General features: G+C 38.4%; 1 protein-coding gene across 1 annotated transcript in view; it reads right to left on the minus strand.

The window, feature by feature from the left end:
* LOC107757615 (lipopolysaccharide-responsive and beige-like anchor protein) overlaps positions 1-22,487 on the minus strand; it is a 244,625-nt gene that overhangs the window by 118,228 nt on the left and 103,910 nt on the right. Inside the window, exons 34-35 of the mRNA XM_016575147.1 lie at positions 11,501-11,565; positions 5,960-6,068 (exon numbers count right to left, since the gene is read on the minus strand). Coding sequence (XP_016430633.1) covers positions 5,960-6,068; positions 11,501-11,565 — 174 coding nt within the window. The remainder of the gene's footprint in view (positions 1-5,959; positions 6,069-11,500; positions 11,566-22,487) is intronic.

Below are 22,487 nucleotides of genomic sequence, written 5' to 3' on the forward strand. Positions count from 1 at the left end.
GAGAGTGTATGTGTGAGAGAGAGAAAGAGAGAGAGAGAGACACGAGGGGAGCCGGGGAGTGTATAAAGGCATATGTTATCCATCTAAGTAATAAAAATGTGTCTAAATCACTGGTATCCACCATCTCTTCTGGTGGATTTGAACCCTGACAGGGAACAAACATAAATTTATTTTTATTTCCTAAATAATTCACCAACTAGAGAATGCACTGGAACAAAGGCCGTCTTCAATGCTGCCACCTTTCTCTTAAGACCCATTCCTCAACTGAACAACACACTGTAGCAGTCTGTGCTTCACATACAAGCGCCCTGCTATTGAATAATGTTCAATTAAATTTAGAGTTTTCAGATCTGCAGTTTGTTTGATTTGTTCTGAAACAGACATTAAACTGTTACAATGTTGCATTTTCACTTTGGTTCAATTCAATACAGTGCCTCACAGATTCCTTCTCCAATGATCTATCAGCTATGCGTCGTGGTTATCATATGGATATTAGTAGTGTTTTGGTTTCTGGATCGGACTGCATTCTCACCAAATTAAATCATATCAGATCCGAGTGTGATTGTGGTATTCCTACTAAGGGAGAAAACGCATCTGAATCAAATCCTCCTTATAAACTAAGACTGAAAACACTTCATTTCACTTAGGATTCATTTTCTAAACAATGTTCGAGTAACAACTATTCGAGCAAGATTGGGATCTGCATCATTTTTTACTAAAAGAGAATTGTCTTCTCTCAGGATTGACAACCCATTGAAATAAACAGGACCTATTCATGATTACATTACAACATTAGGTATATAACTGGTTTATGTAATATAATTTGGTATATTAGGTATATCAGAAGGAATTTAGACACTATTATAATTTGTCACTAATATAACAGTCTGCGATAGTACCCTAATTTTTGTTTTTATTTATTTATTTGTTTTATTCACCTTTTAATTCTTGTTTATTTACTTATTTTATTTTAATTATTCATTCATTCATGCATTCATTGTGTGCGATCAGTACCTAAATTTTTATTTTACTCATTAAATTAATCAAAATCCTAAATCCTGAAAGGAGGTGCATCAGGCAGTAAAACAATAAAGAAAGTCGCAAAAATTGTAGCTTTAATTGCAGTATTCAACAAAAGAAGTTGAAAATAAAATGAGAAGTGATGTGGAAAAAATAATATACCATAATTAGACATTTCTACCCAGGCATTATTAGATTTTTCAGAGGACCCATGAGTTTGCCAAAAAAAACTGTACGTACTTTTCTCCAAAAGGTTTACGTAGGTTGTATGAGAAAAACACAGATGTGAAATACAAATTTACCAAACCTTCTCAAAGAAAATTAGCCCCGTTATAATATTGCTACAGTAACTGTAGATCACAGACAACTAACAGGTGAATCGTCCTCATTCTGAATGTAGTCAAGGCTACAGCATTACACAGCAATTTGTGAACGAAACAATATTGAGAAACAAAGAGCAAACTTCTCCATCCATTCTGGTTCTCATATGTCTCATATTTCATGTTGTTCCCTTAAACATCCAAATCCTGTGTAAACCGCTCTTCAGGATGGAAAGGCAGTGTGATCCCCACGGGGGCATCTTTCACTGGCCTGTTATTTTTATTGTGGCCGTGCAAAATGAAACCGGTGGCTCAGAGAAGATGGCAAGCGCCGGAATAGAGGAAAATCAATACGGCAATATCAGTGCTGCACTTATCGGAGGCTCCCTGCTTTTCAGGGGTCACAGAGGAGCAACTATATCTAAGCGAGGGATTCAATGCTGAGATGGATTCTTGAGAAATCTGTGCTGTGACTGAAAAGCCATATTGTGGGAAATAAAATACACTTCGACAACTATGTCTCCAGATGTATCTAGTTTTTCAGTTTAATTTTTGTAAACAATTGAGTGATTTTCCACGGACACCCTGGCTATATGAGATGGGCCCACAGTTTGGGAAGCATTGACTTAAACGCTGCCATCTAGGCACTAATCAAAGTGTGATCCATAACCGTCACAAGTAACTGTGACCCAACTATCCATGCCCTATTTCCCTCTACAAACTACTGTACATCAAACCAATCAAAAGATTCCCAGCCATCTGTCTGTCCAACATCGGTTTCTCTTATTAAAGAGAGTTTGGGTCAATGAAGCATCACAGCATATGGCTTTCATTATGGAGCACTTTAAACTCAAAGTGACAAAAAATGGCATAATTGCACCTGATTTCCTAAGTCATGTGAAACCGTCTGCTCCACAGAGAACAGCATTATGTGAGATTTCAAGTAGAGGATTAAATAGTATAGTGCCCTTTTATTCATGCAATCTTGCACAACATTTTCACCTCATTTTTTAAAATAAATATATGTAACTGAAGACTGTAAAATGATAAGAAAACAATGTGCTTTTTGTGCAGTTTTTTTGGCATCCATATAATGTGCCTGGCACTGATTATCTGTGCATTTTTTCAGCATTTGGCAGAATACCCAGCAGTATTTGTGAGAATAATACATTCTCCACCGTGCTGTGAGTGAAGCTGGAAAAGCAGAAAGAATCGGACCAGAGGGGCCAATTAGAGAGAAAAAGGAAAGCTAAGCACGTCCCCAGTGTGCGGCCGTCTTCCACTGAGCGTCTGGGAGAACTTGGCCAATCCTGGGAATTTGGGGCAGTGGGAATGATGAGGAAGGGTGTTCCGAGGTTCCCTCTAAATGTCACTGTGAGGTAAGGAAGCTTGTTTAAGCGGGGTATGTTCGAGCAATACTGCCAGCTCTCATCTGTTTTACAGGACACACGCCTGCAGGCGCTCTTATAGTGTTGAGTGTTACTGTTGCAATGAGACGCCAGCCCATATAAACACATGGCTATCAGCAGTATATTTTATCTATTAAAATAAATAATTAAAATAATGTTTTTGACCGTTAAATCAGTATATTAGAATGATTTCTGAAGGATCATGTGACCGTGAATACAGGAATAATGGATGCTGAAAATTCACAGGAATAACACTGCAAAACTAATTTTTATAAAAGTTTTTGTGACGAGAGGGGCGGGGCCGAGAGCCGTGGGAACGGAGCGAGGCCGGTGGAGTAATTGCTAATGCGCGACACCTGCGCCACTCACCGGTCTCGAGTCTCACGGAGGAGCTCCGGAAGGATAAAAAGGAGGAGGGACGACAGTGAAAGACGAGAGAGGACCAGGCCTGGAGTTTATTTTGTGTTTTGGTTTTGTTTGTGCGCGACAGTTGTCCGCGAGGGGCTGTCGCGCTATTTTGTGTTTGTTTATTTTATTAAAGATTTCATTGAGTGTTCGCCGGTTCCCGCCTCCTTCTTCCCGTGACTACGAACTTTGCTACAGTTTTGTTTAGCTTTTATTTAAAATATTTATGAGGTTTGACATGCTGAATATGAAAATCCCATTACTTTTTTGTGTCATTAACGGTGCTCATGAAAGCTAAAAAATATGTTGACAAGCTAACCTGTTATTAGTCATGCATAAAAATGACGTGCTACATGCATAATACTGAGCTAACAACAACAGTTTGACATAAACAGTTTGCAAAAGTGAGTCGCCCAAAACTTCAGAAGTGTATGACTGGAATGTTGCAGAAAGCACTAGAATATTACAGAATGTTACAGAAACTTTAGAATGTTCCCGTCCTCGCAAAAGCAAAATATATCTTTAAAAAAATATATATAAAAGTAAACAAATTTTTGTTACATTGTGTAAAGTACATTTGAAAATATATTAAAATAGTTTAAAAAAAAAAATAAATAAAAAAAAAATTTAAATTATGATAATATTTCACAATATCACTGTAAATTTCTACTATATTTGCCTTGGGGAACATAAAAGACTTCTTAAAAGAATATGAAAAAAATCTCATCAATCCCAAACTGTTTTAATGATAGTTTATATGAAGTCTTAATAATGTATCATAATTACACGCTGCGGTTTACTGAGTGAGTCATCTGAAAGATTCAATGAGGAAGTCATTTGCCCATCAGTTTAACTGATTAGTTAGAAAGAATCTGTCAAATTTAGCAGCTTGTTTTCAATTCCCAACTGTATATTTGATTTTGAATATTCAGTAAGGACTGTAGTGAGTTGTATTGGACCAAAATCCTGCAGATTCAGCAGTGGGACAATGCCACTCTTGAATTAAAGTACAAGAAACACTGACTTGCGTTCAACTCTGCTCCTGCAGTGGCGAATAAAGCGATTCTGATTCTCTGAGCTGATAATGAATCAGAACTCCTTTGTTTTCTGAAAACGGTGAGACGCTGGGTGAAGCGTTTGAGGGAAGCTGCCAAAATAAGCGTACAGGCCCAATCACATACAAAACATGACCCTAACAAAGCAGACTACTGCAGAACCTTTCACAGACATGATACACGATCGCTTTCTCCGGTTTTACATGTTTACTTTTAATACTGTCTTTCAAATGTTTTCCTCTCCCAGTCTCAGTTCAGAGACCGTGCCTTGAACCTTTCTCAAAGCATAACATTTTACAACTGGAGGGTGGGAGATGTTGAACAGAGCAGAGCCCACTCCTCCTTTACACTGTCACGTCCAGCCAGACAGAACCAGAGGGAGGGACGGGAAACGAAAGGAAGACAGAAATGAAGGTGCTGTATTCCTGTCACTGGTGAAATTCTCCCACAAAGGGAGCACAACTGGCAGAACATGAGTCCGAAGGGAATTGTGAGGGAAAAAGAAGCAGGTAGACAGAAATGGAGAACGATGGAAGGAATGAGAAAGCGAGACTGCAGTGATAAAAGAGGTGATGTGTGTGCGTGTTTGGTGGGGCAGCGGTGGAGGAATGCCCCATGGCTGTGCTATAAGGAATAAATCAACTGTGCTGCTATGTTTTGGTAAGATACATGCCAAACGCAATCTCTGTAGCCAAAGCTTGAAACCTTCTTCCATATAAGTTCAGTTTGAAAAGAAAACATTTGTTCTCCCTCACGTTGGCAGCCTCTCAGTTCAGACAGACAAAACGTATTTTTTTTTATATCCTCGTGGGGGCTTAACAATTTCATTAAATCTTACAACGGTTTTTAAAATTGTAAATCAAGCCTGAAACAGAATATATCTGCAAAAAGTGAAAGTAGCTTGTTTGCACATTGTGTCAAGAAAATTTAGCTATTGCTTCACTTAGAAGCAAGTCTTCAAGATCCCATGAAATGACGTGACTTGGACTTTTTTTTCCCTGTTAAGTTGGAGCAGGACATATTGAAGGGATTGTACTTTTTATACACTACCATTCAAAAGTTTTTTTATTTTTTAAAGAAATTCATATTTTTATTCAGCAAGGATGCATTAAATTGATCAAAAGTGACAGTAAAAACTTACTTTGTTTTCAAAATTGATAATAATCAGATATGTAACTTGAGCACCAAATCTGCATATTAAAATAATTTCTTAAGGATCATGTGACACTGAAGACTGAAGTAATGATGCTGAAAATTCAGCTTTGCATCACAGGAATAAACTACATTTTACAAAATATATATTAAAAAAAGAAAATGATTTTTAAGATTAAAAAGATATTTTAAACTATAATAATATTTCACAAAATTTACAGCTTTTACTGTATTTTTGATCAAATAAATGCAGCCTTGGTGAGCATAAAAGATTTTTGAGCATTTGAACAGTAGTTTACATAGCTATGTATGTCACAGCCGTGAATTATGATTTGCTACCTGCTATTGCTAGTCAGTGGGAAGTGGTATTAGATGGTATTCTCATTTTATACATCATTTGATAGGACAACAGCCTGTAAAATGCAACAAGAGCTATCAATATATTTTAAACACATTCATAGGGTGTCCATCCAGCCATTTAATGGGGTCTTCAACTATTGAAAACTTTTAGGAGCATCACTGACAACAGACAAGAACTCTTGTAGACTGATGCTGATAGTGTGTGTGTGTGTGTGTGTGTGTGTGTGTGTGTGCTCACCTCAAACTCCGCGTGCTTGTGGATGTCCTCTGCTCTCTGGCGGCTCAGAATGAACTCGGCCTCATTAGCTACACGCACCAGATGGTCCTTCATGGTGTGGCTCAGCAGTCTGTACATCAAAACCACATTGAAGTTTAAGAGTTCATACCTGACATCACATGATTCTGTCTGAATTCTTTGCTGCAATGAGGCAGTTTGTGTTGGTGACATAACTGAATCCAAATACTTTTATACGGATCCGATTAAACTAAATCACGCATATTTTTTCATTTATTAAGAAATGTACTGATCGTAAGAGATGCAATAGACACATTTATAGACACAACCCTTCAAGAACTTAAATCTAGAAGATACACTGATAACTATTTCCATATTATGGCTGATATTATTAACCTGTAGGACTGCACAATATTGGGAAAAACTGACATTGTGATTCCTGACATTGTTTTCCTGTGATATACAGTATATTGTGATATGAAAAAAATATTATTATATTTTATTATTATAATATAATTATTATGGGGGGTGCATCACACTAAGCCAATATTGATTTTATTCTGACATATTGTGCAGCTCAAAACATATCAATCGCCGCATTTTTTTCCCCAGAAAGATGCAGGGTTAACCCTAACATTTTATTTTAAGATTTAACATTTGTTGATGGTCTAGAGCAAAAAAGTTGTACAAATTCTTTAAATCTTTTACAGCTTATGATTTGTTTAAAAAATAAAACATATTACACATTAATGAATATCAGTAAACATTTTATTTTAAGATTTAACATTTGTTGATGGTCTAGAGCAAAAGAGTTGTAAAAATTCTTTAAATCTTTTACAGCTTATGATTTGTTTAAAAAATAAAACATTACACATTAATGAATAAATCAGTATATACTGTATATGTATAAGTGTCATGTTTGTGATTTTTTTTTTCACGTAAGCTATAGCTTCTGACCTTTAAATCAAAACATACTCATTATTTTATGACATCAATTACTGCTTTATTTAATCAGAAACACAGTCTAAATGTTATTTGTGTAGGCTATTTTACTTTTAATTTAATTAGAAGTAGGCCAACAGCACCCCCTACAGATTAAAACTCCTTACCGAACGGGCATTAGGACCCGGGGGAGGCTGCCGCTGCTGCCACTGCACCTGCTATTACTGTTTACTCTATCATACACCAAACGCGTCATTCTGAATGATGCTTTCACAGATTAAATGCAGCGATCCAAAGCGAATCTAATCATTATTCAGACAAAACTTTTCTTCAAGAATGAGCCACACTGCTGACGTGATCTAATCACTAGCACACCCTGAGCACATGTGAGTTAATGTATTCCTCTTATCGGCAAGACATATCGGCATAATTTTTCATATTGGGCCCGATGCCGATATTTACATTTAAAGCCATTATCGGCCGATTCCGATATCAGTCCGATAATATCGTGCATCCCTAAATAATAATAATAATAAAAACATCTGCCAATATCAGCGATAAATGATGCTGTGTTGGTAAATCACGCATCCCTAATAAATAATACTGTATATAAATTCCACTGTATATCATTTGACATAATAATGTTCATAAAATAGCATTAAAAAATTGCAAAAATGAAGACCTTCAACATCCCTCAACTGTTAATCCGTGAAATTAGTTTTACTGATTTAATAACACAGTTGTTAGGCCATCAAAGTGTCAAGAGTACGCTAAAGCAACTTAACTACACCATGTAAAACAAGCAGAAAATCATATTTAGCACGGCAGCTAAAACCACCCCACTAAAAACAACCAGCGATTGATTTGTAAATGATATGCATCTAACAAGATACAGATGCAGGGGGTGTGGAGATGGGGCGCGTCTCACCCTGGCTCATGTTTCTACATATGTAAGAACAGCCTTCCTTGGATAAACACACACACACACAAACTGCTCCTTATCACAGGGCATCTGATGATTACAGGGGCTGATGGGAAATCAGATGCATCCTGCTTTTACTGCTACTGTTTGTCAGCCCTCATCCAAACCCGAAGATGTTCTGTCCATCTCAGAGTCTTGTTTGTGAATCAGCACTGCTTTTTCTGTCCATTGTGCCCTGGGTTAGCACAGATGGGGAGGAACCTGATCTTGAAACAGCATATTTACACCCCGGGCAGATTTGTGAACAACACAAGCCGCGGCCTAATAAAACACTCCCCCCAGGGACAGAGACGAGTCTCTCAGCAGGTCAGGAGGCTCAGGCCTCTGCAAAGTGGAAAAATAACAGGCGGAGGGTGGAGGGCTGAAACTCGAGCCTGGTGTGTCAGCGGTGGGCAGCGGGGGAGCGGACGTGCCAGGGACTCTGCAGTGACCCTCTCCCACCCCTCTCACCCCGACTGCCATTAATAACAGCCCACTCTGTGTGACTGCCCTTCTCTCTATCACCATTTTGCTTTCCTGTCTTTCTTTATCTGTTTTTACTTACTTCATGATATGATAGAAACAAACAAGTACCTAAATGTGCCATTATATTATTAGCATGGTAGATTATACCACGGTAAAATCATGTTTGTGCTTCTTTATATTCTATAGCTATATTATTAAATTACATTACATTACATAATTAATATATATTACGTTATAAGGTTAAATGGCAAATATTAGTGCCAAAGATACAAAAAAAATAATCTAAATCATTACATTACATCATTGCACACGAAGGCTGAGGATCCAAGTGCAGTAGTTGATTAGAGGAATAATCCACAATTGTAGTCAAAACAGGCATGAGGTCAAACACAATAAGCAGTTCAATAAGCAGAGTTCAGGGCTGAGGCTAACAGAGTAATCCAGATAAACAGGCAGAATATCAAGAACCAGGATAAAAGGCTTAGAACTGCAGCTGTAACACATGCAAGACTTCACAAAGAGTGACTGAAAACTCCAGGCTTATATAGGCAGATGTAATGAGCAACAGGTGAAAACAAACAATCAGGCATGATGAGTCCAGGCAATGGGTTATGGGAAATGCAGTCCAGGATAGAGTGGCAAAGGTACGGGATGGAGTGCCCTCTGGCAGCTATCAAGAGCACTCAAGCTGGTGATCGTGACATAGTACCCCCTTAAGGAGCGGCTTCCAGACGCTCCAAAAACAAGAACAAACTTAAGTCCAGGAGGGAGGTGGAACAGGGGGAGGGATGGAGGGCCAGGCCCATGGACAGGAAGAAGGACTGAAGATTGAGGTTAAAAGGGGAGCCAGAGTGGAGTTGAAGGAGCAGGTGACCAGGGTGGGGGCGGTGGAGCTGGAAGCCTGGGAGGAGCAGAAGACCACAAGGGTGGCGCAAGTGGGACCGAAGATCCCCACAGTGGGGCCGATGGAGCGGAAGACCACTTCAGCGGAGCTGATGGTGCAGAGGACCACCAAGATGGCTCAGACAGAATTGGAACCCACCACGGTGGATCTGAAGGCCACCAAGGCAGAGCAGATGGAACGATAGAGGGCTCAGAGAGGTTAGAAATGGCCCCTGTGGCCATAACGAGACATTCAGAGAGTTCAGGAATGACTTTCTTGGCCGTGACAGGACAGGCAGGGAACTCACAGGCTGGCACCAACACAGGACTGAGCTCTGGGGCTTGAGCGGGCTCATGGACTGGAGAGGGCTCTAGAACGGATTCATGGACTAGAGTGGGCTCTGGAGCGGACTTATGGGCCAGAGAGCAATATGCAGCCCAAAATGGCCAGCGGTGGGTTCGCCACACTGGACATCAGTCTCGGTTGCCAGGGCACTGCCTTACTAGCTTCAAGAGCAATGTTCATGATGACCGGGAACACTGGCGTGGCATCCATGACGGCTGAAGGCTCTGGACTGGCAGCCATGACGGGTCGAGGCTCTGGAGTGGAAGACACTACAAACACTGGGCTCGCAATCCTCAGTGTAGGGCATGCTGGAATGCGCAGTCTATCAAGCTACTTGGCCACAGGAGCTTGCTGCCTACTAACTCAACAGCTGGATCTATAGTGGCGAAGTCTTCTGTCACAAAACTGCACGAGGACACGAAGGCTGAGGATCCAAGGTGGCAATCAAGGGCACTCCAGCTGGTGATCGTGACAATCACATTATTACAAATGTGCTTTGTTATTTGCATTGGCTTCCAGTTAAATTGCACATTGATTTTAAAACTCTCACTCTAAAATATAAAGTTGTACATGGAATGGATTTTGTGACTTAAGTTACCCCGTACATGCCTTCTCATTCGCATTAAGCACTTTCAAGAAACTGTTAAAAACCCATCTTTTTAAAATAGCTTATCTTGATTAATTTGATTAGCTTTTCAATAGGGTGTTGTTAGCTTTTACTGTATTTTTGTACAGTATTATTTCTTTAATTTTTATAGTTTTAGTTGTTTTTACTGTTTGTAACGCTGTGGGTATGAGAAAAGTACATTATAAATTTATTATATAATAAATTTATTATTATTATTGGTGAGTTGCACCACGACATTTTGCAACCCGACCTAACCTTGCCTTGTCATTAAAAAAAACAACAACAAAAAAAACTTTATAAGGTTTTCTTTTCAACAATTTCATAATTTTTTAAGAGGTTTTTAATGAAATCAGCCAATGAAATCAGCACAGACAACTTTTTTACTTTACGCTCAAAATTATAATTATAAAATTATTTTATAAAATTACAAATTATAAAATTAAAAGGTGTTGCAGGTCATTGTATGTTTAAAGCACATTTTTATGCATTTTTTTTTTATAAATTAATGAATATGGACGAAAACATGAGTCACATCATTGATCCATCCAAGTACAATGGAATTATCACCTAATATAATCACTGCACTGCCATAGTTCTCGTTTTAGTTCTTTTCTTTGGGCTAGGTAAGAATTCAAACAATGTTACAAACTCCAGTATTGAAAGTAGGCATTATAATGACATATTTGATGTGCACTTTTATAGCAATGATTGCACTGATATCTCTATGACAGGTGCTGGTGTCCCAGATGTTGTCTCAACCCTGACCCTGCTTTCCAAAAGAAAAGCGTGTATGTTTGAAAAAGCTGTAAAGATGGCCAGCAGTGAAGGTGGAGGAGCCTCAGTGCATCACTGCATTCATTAGCATTTCTGGAGCACTCATCAGCACGGCAGCATTCATTAACATGAATTTCCATTGCGAACATAGAAATGAGAGCCATCTGAAAGATCTAAGGGCTTGAAATTGAAGACAGATCCTTCCATCCCAAAGAGAGTCTGAGTAAAAGAGTCCAACAGATGATACATAAACCCGTCTGAAAACAGCAAGATACGAGAAAGATTTCCCAAGAGGTGGGCAAGAAACTAAGGCGCTGCAGCCCTCTCAGAAACACATGGGAACCCACGGGAACAAGCCAAGTTATTGACAGACGCCTTGAACTCCAGGTCACCCTGGTGATCCCCTTTCCACATTACATTGATTTCCTCCCAAACAGAATCTGATCGTACACACGGAGAGTTGTAGGCCGGGAGATAATGAGGAGGCTGCTAGCAAAGGGTCAGAGGACGGGATTAGATAATTACCTGCCCTCGTTCACAAGCTCGATGAAGGCCAAGCCCGCGTTCTTCTGGATGGAATTCTGCCACTCCTGTGGAGAGAAATAAAATAGACTTTACTCTTGGAATTAATACAACAGGCAGAGAAGGGAAGGTTGGGTTTCATCAGAATAAACATCCACATGTCAGTGATATGGAAGGATTAAAATGAACCCCAACATCAAGTTTCAGTATCATCCAGGATTCAGTATCATTCTGTCAGGGTTTATTTTGTAATAATAACTGAATGACTGTATACTATATTACCCCATTGATCGCTGAATAAATAAATAAACTTGAAATACTGATTAAATGATTTGAGAAGAAAGAAAGTTCCTTGTGATAAGAGAGACATGGAACTAGCACAGTGTAAGAAACTGGGTGGTAGGGGAAAAATTCATAAATAGTTTAGTGACCATATAATTTTATATGCAGGTCGATGTGAGAGCCTTTCAGAACCTATATTAATTTTACATTGTAGATGCACTACTTGTATGTGTTTTTTTGTAACTGACTTTTATTGTTTTTATGTTTTTCATATAAAAAAATGAATTTATTTACTACTTTAAAATTTTTAGAATGTATTGTTTTACACTTGAAAAAATATTAATTATTATTAAAATGTTACCAAAAAGTAAAATAAATACTTTTAAATTAAATAAATATTGTCAAAAGGACATGTAGAATTTATTTTAACCCCCAAAGGCCTCATTTCAGTTCAGAAAAGTGTCATTTTAATTTAATTTCCATGGTAAAACTAGCAGAGTTTTAAAACTGTCATGGCTCTAATTTTGTCAAAGTGTAATGTAAAATTATTATAGAAATGTATTTGGTATGCTTAACTTAATTAGCCTAAGCAATACAAAGGCCTCATTTCAGTTCAGAAAAGTGTCATTTTAATTTAATTTCCATCACAAAATGCTATCAAACAACACATGCTTTGGTGAGATTTGGTGGGAATTTTATGTGTATCCTCCACAGATGCTAGAGGAGGAACAGAAGCTGTTTCTATCATCCTCAAACTCTGTTCAGATGAAGGGATCACTGGGGGGAGGGAGGAAGAAACCAAAACGGTCATCTAACATGTTTAAATCCTATCCTCAATTCAAGAGATTGCATTTAAACAAGCACACCGCTCACAAACTTTAACAGGTCTCACCCGGTTGCTGTAAAAGGTGTTAGTCTAAACAACTGCAGAAACCACAGCTTTCAGTGATGTTTAACAAGCCTAGGAGAAAAAGCGAATCACTGACGTTTTTCACAGCTGCGCCAACCTTTCAACACTTCCCTGTGATCGTCTCAAGAATAATAATAACATGAGTATGTACAAAGTTGCTCGTGTATTCTCGAGGGCTCTTTTCACAGAGAGACTGTCTCAGGGAGACAGGAGCGTAACGCTGCGACTCTTATGTCTCATTTGTTTCGGTCAACAGAGAGTGCTAGGTTGAAGTCTAGGTTGAGGTGCAACACAAGCAATAGTTTCATGATGATGATTTATTTGTAATCCCCTGCCCATTCCTAGGGTCATAAATGAAAATGAATCCGGGCAAATGTACTTGCTTACAGTATAAAGGAGGAAATATTTCACCATCCTATGGGAGATGAAGAAAAGTGAGGCGGAGACCAAAATAAACCAAAAGAATTTAAAATGGAAATAACTGTAAATGTGGCTTTGTTCACGTGTACAGCTGTTAATTCCCAGATTAGATGCATTTTACTCTTGTATCTCCAGCATTCAAATATTTGAGTACCTATATTCAGTTAAATCAGTTTTCAGACAGAAAGCTGAGTCTGGTTAGTCCCTGCTCTCCTGAACACTTTTACACGTTACACTTTCAAGTAAGTAGTTCAAGTAAAGCTTAAAAATGTGCAGAGACGGGACATTTATTTGTTTATTTTTTATACTTCTTTAAATTTGGAATCAATAATTCATTTAGGAATTGACTGTGCGCTGTACACAGTGTTTATGGAATATGGTGGAATAAGAAAGGAAAATAAGTTGAAGGGACAGGATGGAGGAATAAATTAGAATTTTTTTTTTTTTAACCATTCAACTAGCTAAAGTTTAGTAGATGACACTGTTGAGAAAACCTGCACATGTACTAGAATCACTTAAACACTTCAATAGCCGTCATCGACCAAACACACAAATATATATTTCACTACAAAGATAAACGCATGTTCGATGGGTGAGGGAAAGGCATTATTCTTTAATTAAAGGAAGCAATGACCCCAATCAAAAAGCCTTAACGATCAGTGCTGTGTGTTGGGGACAAGGCTTACGTTTATTGGATTTCAACCATTCATTCTGATAGGACCCTGATACGGCTTTATGGTATCCAATGCCGTTTCCATTCTGACCTGATGAGAGGATACAGGCAGCCATTTGTGACCTTTCAACTCTGACCCTGACCTAAGAGAGGTGCTTCTACAGCCCAGCCACCTCTGCCCCGGTCCTGTCGTCACAGCTACCACTCACGCCGATCCATTCATGTCATCAAGACCGGGATTGTGTCCTAAGATAGGATATGACTTTTATCACAAACAGTGCCTGGGAAAGTTTGTATCGTAAAAATAAACTCACAATGATAGCCACTGATCCAAACCACTCTTACACTCTTCATCAAGGCCGTTTCCTACAAGTCTCGATAAAACAACAAAGAGCAGCATATAGGGAACACTTCTTCAAGGTCAAATCTATCCAAACACGCTCGCGTAAAATGTCAGTTTCACTTTTATTGCAGCTCAGGTGTATAAACAAGTATTGTGAGGTTGAGAGATCAACATCATCTTGTTCCAGAAAAGAAAATATCTAAGCATCCTTAAAACAAGATACATTTATTTTTGGAAGGAAGGAATAATTTCCAGAGAAAGCATCTTTAATATAATTGTATTTTTTCTTGTTCTATTGGAATGCTATACGTTTATTTATTTATTTGTTTGTTTGTTTGTTGGTTGGTCAATTCTCACTAAGTTCTTAATCAAGGAGGGGGAAAAACCTTATTTCAATTTTACTGATTAAGAACATTATTATTGTTGTTGTTGTTGTTTTATTTGAGATTATAAAACACGAAACAAATTTGTTCAAGAATTATTAAGAAGATAAAATATGGGGAAAATCAAAACAAGAACAGTTAGTTCTGACAAATCCTGGACATAATATACATACAAATGAATGTATTCCTCAAACTCAATACCTGGATGGCCGGAGCCCTGCAGAGTTTAGATTCACCCCTAATTAAACACACCTGATCAGACTAATCAGGTCCTTCAGGCTTATTTGAAAACTACATGGTATGTGTGTAGGAGCAAAACTCTGGGCTCTGGCCCTCCAGGAATTGAGTTTGACACCCCTGCTCAACATCAATGAATCCTCAACATATTTTAATCAATCAATCATAAATAAATAAATACATACAACAGCTGGTAGCCATTGACTTCCATAGGATTTTTGTAGGAATTAAATGGCTACCAGCAACTGTTTGGTACCCAACATATCTTATTTTGTGTTCAACAGAAGAAAGAAACTCATACAGGTTTGAGGACGAGTATAAGATTCAATTTTGGGTGAACTATTACTTTAATATTTACATTTACCTGCATCTTTTTCACCAAACAACTGGTTAATCAGCCACAAAATGTGCTGAGATAATGCTGCACCATGACCAGTTATGTTCCGTCATACTGTAATTGTTTCTGAGTGATGAAAAGATCTATGCTACAGTACATATGAGTCTATGTGATGGAAACTGAAGCCTGTAACACAGGGCCAAGGGAATGGAGAGAAAGAGAGAGAGAAATCTGATGATGCTCTTAAAAAGAACTTAGTGGCATCGTGATAGTGTGAGCATGTGTGTGTGTGTGTGTGTGAGAGTAACATTCTGAACACATTCATAAACAAAATCAGTGTTAATGTTGTGTGCCCATATAATAAAAAAACACATTGCTTAACATCCCCCCACACATGCTTTAAATTAATGCTTTGATTTACTGATTTTTTAAATAAAAAACAAAAATACTATTCTTCCGAGACACGCAAACACCATGTTTTAGATTCCTTAAAGAAGTCATCCAACGAGCCATTCTTTCCTAATCACTGCTGATTAAGAGAACGCAATTACCCTCAAACTAAAACAAAACTGAAACAACGCAGACCTACAATGCAACGTTTTGCTTCATCCACAATGGTAAGACGAGGAAATGTGCCCAGCGTTTGGCTTCGTTCACTGAAAATAAACAAGTCGCTCTCCAGTTTCCAAGCCATCAGTTATAATCACAAGTATTTGTTTGTTTTCTGCAGGCAGGGGGATTGAAGCTCAGATGAAACAAAAAAATTATCCGTCACATGGAAGAGCGCTGTTTCAGATCATAACGAGCTGGAGAAGTTCACGTTACGGCTTGTCCTCAGAGCACAAGGCGATTTATGGTGGAAAAGTGGCTACTGTAGAGCTTTGATCGACGGAAAGAGATTCTAGATCTCTTCTAGATCTAAAATCTAAAAAAAAACTTAATTCAGCAAAGTATTTCAACCTAAAAAATACTTAACGTTCAAAAACAAAAAAACTATAAAATAATGTTTCCATAAAGTATATATTACTGTAATGTATTTCTGCTTGCTGTGGTTTAAAAAAAATGACACTGAATAAACTTTTTGATCAGCATGTTCAAATTTATGCGGCTAGAATCCTGACTAGGCCTAGAGCAAGAGATCACATCAGGTTTTGTGTGTATTTTAAGATTTCTATACGTACCTCTAAGGCTATAAGTACTTTTAATGTCAGCACATTTAATTTCCTATTCTCTATCTTGTAACCTTCTGGTTTCCTGTCTGTCTGTTGCACTTGTATTCATTAGGAACATTAGAGTATGTTCTTGTTATCCCCCCAAATTATCCAATTTGCTACTTAGAAAAATAGAGAATTAATCTTTAATTCTTTAAAATGTATTATTAAAACTTTTTTCTTTACAGATTTCAATTGTAGAGATTTGTATATATTTAGATTTTTTTTATTATGATTTTTACACCTTATTTTATTACAACATTGTTGTTATATGATCTGCACATGACAGTGAAATTATTTTAAAATATACAGAGCAGTAAAATCCTTCTTTGTTTCGTCTCTCTTTTCCAGAAAACAGTTTGTGTAATTAATTATAATATTCCTGATTATTTTGAATTATTTTGAATTTAATTATTTAAATTTTTTTAATTTAATTATTTTTTTTTATTATTTAAATATATATTTATTTTTTATTTATTATTATATTATTCTTGATTATTTGTAATTATTTTGAATGTAATTATTTAAAAAAGTTTATTTAATTATTTTTTATTATTATTTAAATGTATAATTATTTATTATTATTATTATATTATTCTTGATTTTTTGATTTTAATTATTTTAATATTGCCCTTCAAGATGGTTGAATGTTGAGGTGCTAAAACTTCAGGTCCACTTCAATCAGCTCATCGTAATATCAAAATGGCATCTGACAGCAGGTCCAGACAGCTTAATTCACTGATGTGACAAGCCGAACGCTCTACAAGACCTGTGCTTGTTCTCAGATGTTATCTCTTCCAGAGCAAACACACAATCCCATACAGCCAGTGGCCTGTGTTTCTGTGAGGACACTCCACACAAGCGGACTTTACAAGGGGAGCAAATATTTACTCTGACTACATTTAACGGCCATAGAGGATTGCGGTTAAATACACTGATGTGATTAGAAGCTTCCTCACAATGAGCTGGGCTTAGAGGTGTCAAAAGAATTTCCAAAAACTGCAAAAAACTGTTTTTTTTTTCTCTACTGAAGGTTTAGGAGGAGGGTGATGACTGAAATAATCTAACTTGACAGGAATGATAATAACAAACATAAATCTTGTTGTTTTCCTTTCAGGGCTAAAGAAACAATGATTATTATATGTTCGGCACATGGTGAGAGAATGCACAGTGATAATATGATTTTTATTTTGTTTGTCAAACTCATATGATGGGATTTCAATTTTTCCTTTCTCTTTGGAGTGTTACAAGCTCTTGGTGCATAAAGAAGATCTGTAAAGTTGCAAAGACTAAAGTCTCAAATCCAAAGAGATATTCTTTATAAAAGTTAAGAGTCAGCCACGCCTACCTAAAACGGCTCGTTCTAACACGCCCCCACATCTACGTCACGATGTGGGAAGATTTGCATAACTCCGCCCAAATGTTCACGCAAAGAAAGAAGGCATAACTTTTATTCTCGCTGTAGTATTGTTGCTGCCGCCGCCATGTCGTGAAGACGCTGTGTTTCGTTGTGAAAGCGAAACTACTTTGTTTGGCCTTCCAAAAGAGGACGATATCCGCTTCGTCATGCCTGGAGCTGATCCGTGCTGGTCGTTGAGGAAATACATCAACTTTGCGCTGTGGATCGCCGGATCGGCTTTCACCGTGGACGAAGCGGAGTCCAGCCCGTGGTCGTCACGTGGTTGCCGCAAGCCCTCCGGACGCTCCGTCGAATCCGCCGGCTGCCGCTCACTCTAACCCGCCGTGTGTGACGCTGTGTTTCGTTGTGAAAGCGAAACTACTTTGTTTGGTCTTCCAAAAGAGGACACGACTAGAAATCAGTGGTTAAGTTGTATTTACAACACTGTTCCAGAACACTTCAACCCAAATATTCAGATGTGTGCAGCACATTTTATGGAGGACTGTTTCCTGATCCTGGGAGAGTAGACTACAATGCCGGCTGTTCTGACTCACAGACTGTAAGTACGTTTTCATATTTAAAGGATTTGCCACTGACGATTCAAACGCAAGTTTTGAGCAGTGTAGAGTAGCACTTGTTTGTCATTTCTCTGATCACAAATGCAGACATGGTTTTATGTTTACGCGGCGCGATGCAACGCAACGTGTAAAAAGACAGTATAAGTCATTATAATCCGTAATTATGTCCCCACTGGATGCAACAAATGCCTCGTTTATAATGGGTTTTAATGTTTTTGTCTCGTCGCTCCGGCCGGGACACGGCATCACAATATGGTAAGGGGCGTAACATTTCCGTCACACGCTTGAGGTATTCGGCCAATCACAACACACTGGATAGCTGGCCAAACAACTCGCTTTTCAGGCCGATGAGCTTTGTAAAAATCGAAGCGTTTCAGAAAGGCGGGGCATAGAGGAGAAACAATAATGTAAAGTATGTGGAAAAGAATGTGTTTTTTTAACCTTAAACCGCATAAACACATTTCATTACACCAAATACACAAAATAATGTTCTTTTTAGCAACATCATATGACCCCTTTAATACACGTATCCACATATGTGACCATGGACCACAAAACCAGTCATAAGGGTAAATTTTTTGAAATTGAGGTTTATATATCATCTGAAAGCTGAATAAATAAGCTTTCCATTTTCCTATTTGGCCAAGATGCAACTATTTGAAAATCTGGAATCTGAGGGTGCAAAAAAATCTCACATATGTAAATAGTGACACAAAGAAGGCATGTTAGGAAAGAGATTTCTGAATGATGTATACCAGAGCACCATCAACCTATCAGGTTCTTCAACAGACAAAGAAAAAAAACCAAGCACTTCTCTTGGCACCATAAAAAAAAAAAAATGCCTCAATAATATGTCTCTTTCCCAGCCAACGATATTGCAGTCAGAGAGTGAATTAAAAGTCACTCAAGTCTGTTCCCTCTCACTTCCTGTCAGGAAGAGCCCTCTCTCCGGACGCATAGCTCGCATCGGCAGGGCGCCGGCAGAATTAAGTGCCAGTTGGTGTTAGTGTGTTTTCTCTGGGCCTCCACGGAGCCCTGTGTTCAAAGAAGGCTGAGAGCAAAGTTCTCCACTGGCACGGAGACCCTAGTGGGTCGTTGTCTGGGGTGGAGGAGAGAGGAAGATGGAGAGGGGGAAAGACAACACGTGGCCTGGGCCTGCGCTTGAACCTTGCGTATGTGTTATGCCTCTCAGCGGGGTCCAGGTCCGACTGCGAGATGGGGAGGGAGAGAGATTCAACCTCAGGTTCAACCACATTCCTCTTCACTTCTGCGACGTTTATGGAACATACAAAGTTAAAAATGGCAGGACTACATGAGACAAACCAGTCCGCACTGAACTTCAAGCGCATGCTGGCGATGTCCCTGAATAGCTCTTAAATTTGTAAAGGCCAGTTTTGAGTTTGCATTGAATCTTTTTTCAGGTGCAGTAAGTCAAACTACTCTTAGGCAAGTAAGGTACAACTAACCAATCATTTGTGACCCTGGACCACAAAACCAGTCATAAGTGTCAATTTTTTGAAATTGAGATTTATAAATCATCTGAAAGCGGAATAAATAAGCTTTCCATTGATGTAAGGTTTGACAGGACAATATTTGGCCGAGATACAACTATTTGAAAATCTGGAATCTGAGGGTGCAAAAAAATCAAAAGATTGAGAAAATCGCCTTTAAAGTTGTCCAAATTAAGTTCTTAGCAATGCATATTACTAATCAAAAATTAAGTTTTGATATATTTACAGTAGGAAATTTACAAAATATTTTCATGGAACATGATCTTTACTTAATATCCTAATGATTTTTGGCATAAAAGAAAAATCGATCATTTTGACCCATACAATGTTTTTTTGGCTATTGCTAAAAATATACCCAAGCGACTTAAGACTTAAGACACTGGTTTTGTGGTCCAGGGTCACATATAGTAATTCATGGAATATTATGTTATTTTTGTCTTGTAGTCCAATGTGACTTATATAATGTGATTGATACTGGCCATTCAAACACACTGCACACCAAAACACATATGCTTACAAACCTCATACTCAACCGAAATGCAGTCATCTAAAATAGATAGAGCAACAGATATATCGGAACAGATAATCCGATAAATTATAGTCTCTTACACTACGGGGCTTTTGAATGCTTGAATCTGATTGGCTGACGAACATTCTAAGGTGTGCAATTATTTTCAGGGAAACGCACGGCTAAAGTAGTTCCAGGCAGGTCTTGATTGCATTACAAACGGTTTCAGTTATTTCAAAAGTCCTTACAGCCTACAAACCTACAAACCCACAAATTCACTGAACAAGCAAATACATATAGTAAACAACAAGATAAAAACGATTTCCATGTTTTGCCACAAAATTACATTTTATTTTGTACGGAAAGCACATACTCTCTTTCTCCCTCACAAACACTCACACACATGGAAACACACGCACACAGAAAACAACATGACATTTCTAACTAGCAAGGTAATAATAGCGCTGTTCTTGAAGCAGATAAACTTGCAGTTTGGCTATTAGTAGAGACGCTGCTGCCGAACACTGTCGAGAGATGCACAGACTCAGGTAATTCACACAGGCTTAATCTCTCTCTCTCTCTGTCTGTCTAATTACAGCATTATTGACTGCATTAGTCTGCTATCAACGGCTCAAGCCTCTGTTGCTAGGTCTAAAATTACATTTTGGAATTAGCAACGGAGGCGTAGGGTGAGATGTGTAAGAAATTAATCCTACACACGAGAGCTTTTTAAGGACAAAAACCTGACAAATGTCTTGAGGTGTGGTAACCATAGTATAAGCGGAATAATTGACTCCGGTCTGTTGAATTATTAGAAAATAATGCACACCAATAATGCATTATATTCTACTCAACTCAACGGCCCGTCGTCAATTATCCTTCCATATAAATCTGTGAAGTAGAGAATGCTTTACAGGTGCCAATAATTCACTCTTAACCCTCACAGGATTAAGAAGCATTTTAGTTTAATGACACTCGTAAAGCCAGAGGAAAACCAAATCAATGCAACAATTACATAAGAATTATTTTAATAACATCTCATGAACTGGTGTTGTTTCAGACACAGAGACTGCGCAACTGATAAATGATGAAGAGATCCGGTGAACAGCCAGCGATTAGGCTTTCACTGGACAGTCGACCGATCGATTTCTCTTTCTTTCGCTCTCCCTGCGAGTATTGATCCAAGAGTCACTGGGACTCCAGGGGGTTAAACTCTTGAGCCACTGGCCACTCTCCATCCTCTTCCTAAAGGTCAGAGGTTAAGAAATGCCAAGTGCTCAGGGGGAAGTCAGTGTCTCCAGTATGTATTGACTGACGAAGGTGCCCATCTGTTTAACAGGTTAACTCTACATTAAAGACACCCTGGTTAGGATAATCAACAATATCGGGACAGCAGATGTGAAACGATGGTGATCAAAGTAAGGAGAGAAACAAAACATTTCTTTAGCCAGCTTATGATCTAAATACATGAAAGGGAAAAAAATCATATTGTACCGAAAACAGAGAATACAAACTCAGGCCTCTTGCAAACACGCCTGAAGATACTGTTTCTTGCTCTTGCACCTCAGCCTTTCCATCATGTGAGGCATTCAGAAGATAAATGTCTTAAAGAATAGATGACCTGACACAAGGTCTGAGCAGTAATGGGTGATATAGGGAAAACACGGCTGCCCGACTCCCATATATATCTGACAGGAGGCCACTGTCAAGCAGACGGATGAGATGATTTCCAAACCAACTCCGATCTGAGAGCAGCTTGCAATTGCTTTTCTGACGCTTACATAAAGTAGCATTTAACAAAAGGTTATTTCCGCGTATATTTTCAGTTGGACAAACTTATCTAGAATCAAATCCACGACAACTATATGAACCGAACAGTAGCTTCCGCTCCTCGTCAGAGTGTCTCAATGCGGGCGGCATTATTTATTGAAAAGCGGAAACCTTTTTAAGTGATATTCTCTAGCACAACAGCTGGTGGTATATCTTTTTCAGTTAGACAGTGTGTGTGTGTGTGTTGGCTGTCAAAGAGAATTAGGATGGGTGAAACGCAAGGCTTTTACGTGGATGCCTTGAATGGCAAGATGAGGACACTCAAAGATGATCTTCATGTAATATGCAGGGTCTAATCTGAAGCCCTATCACTGGCAATTTCCTGAACGGAGCTGATGCTTTGATAGCTGTTGTTTTACACTCCTTTC

Source organism: Sinocyclocheilus rhinocerous, unplaced genomic scaffold, assembly GCF_001515625.1.
Source record: "Sinocyclocheilus rhinocerous isolate Xijiao unplaced genomic scaffold, SAMN03320098_v1.1 scaffold323, whole genome shotgun sequence".
NCBI classification, from domain to species: domain Eukaryota; kingdom Metazoa; phylum Chordata; class Actinopteri; order Cypriniformes; family Cyprinidae; genus Sinocyclocheilus; species Sinocyclocheilus rhinocerous.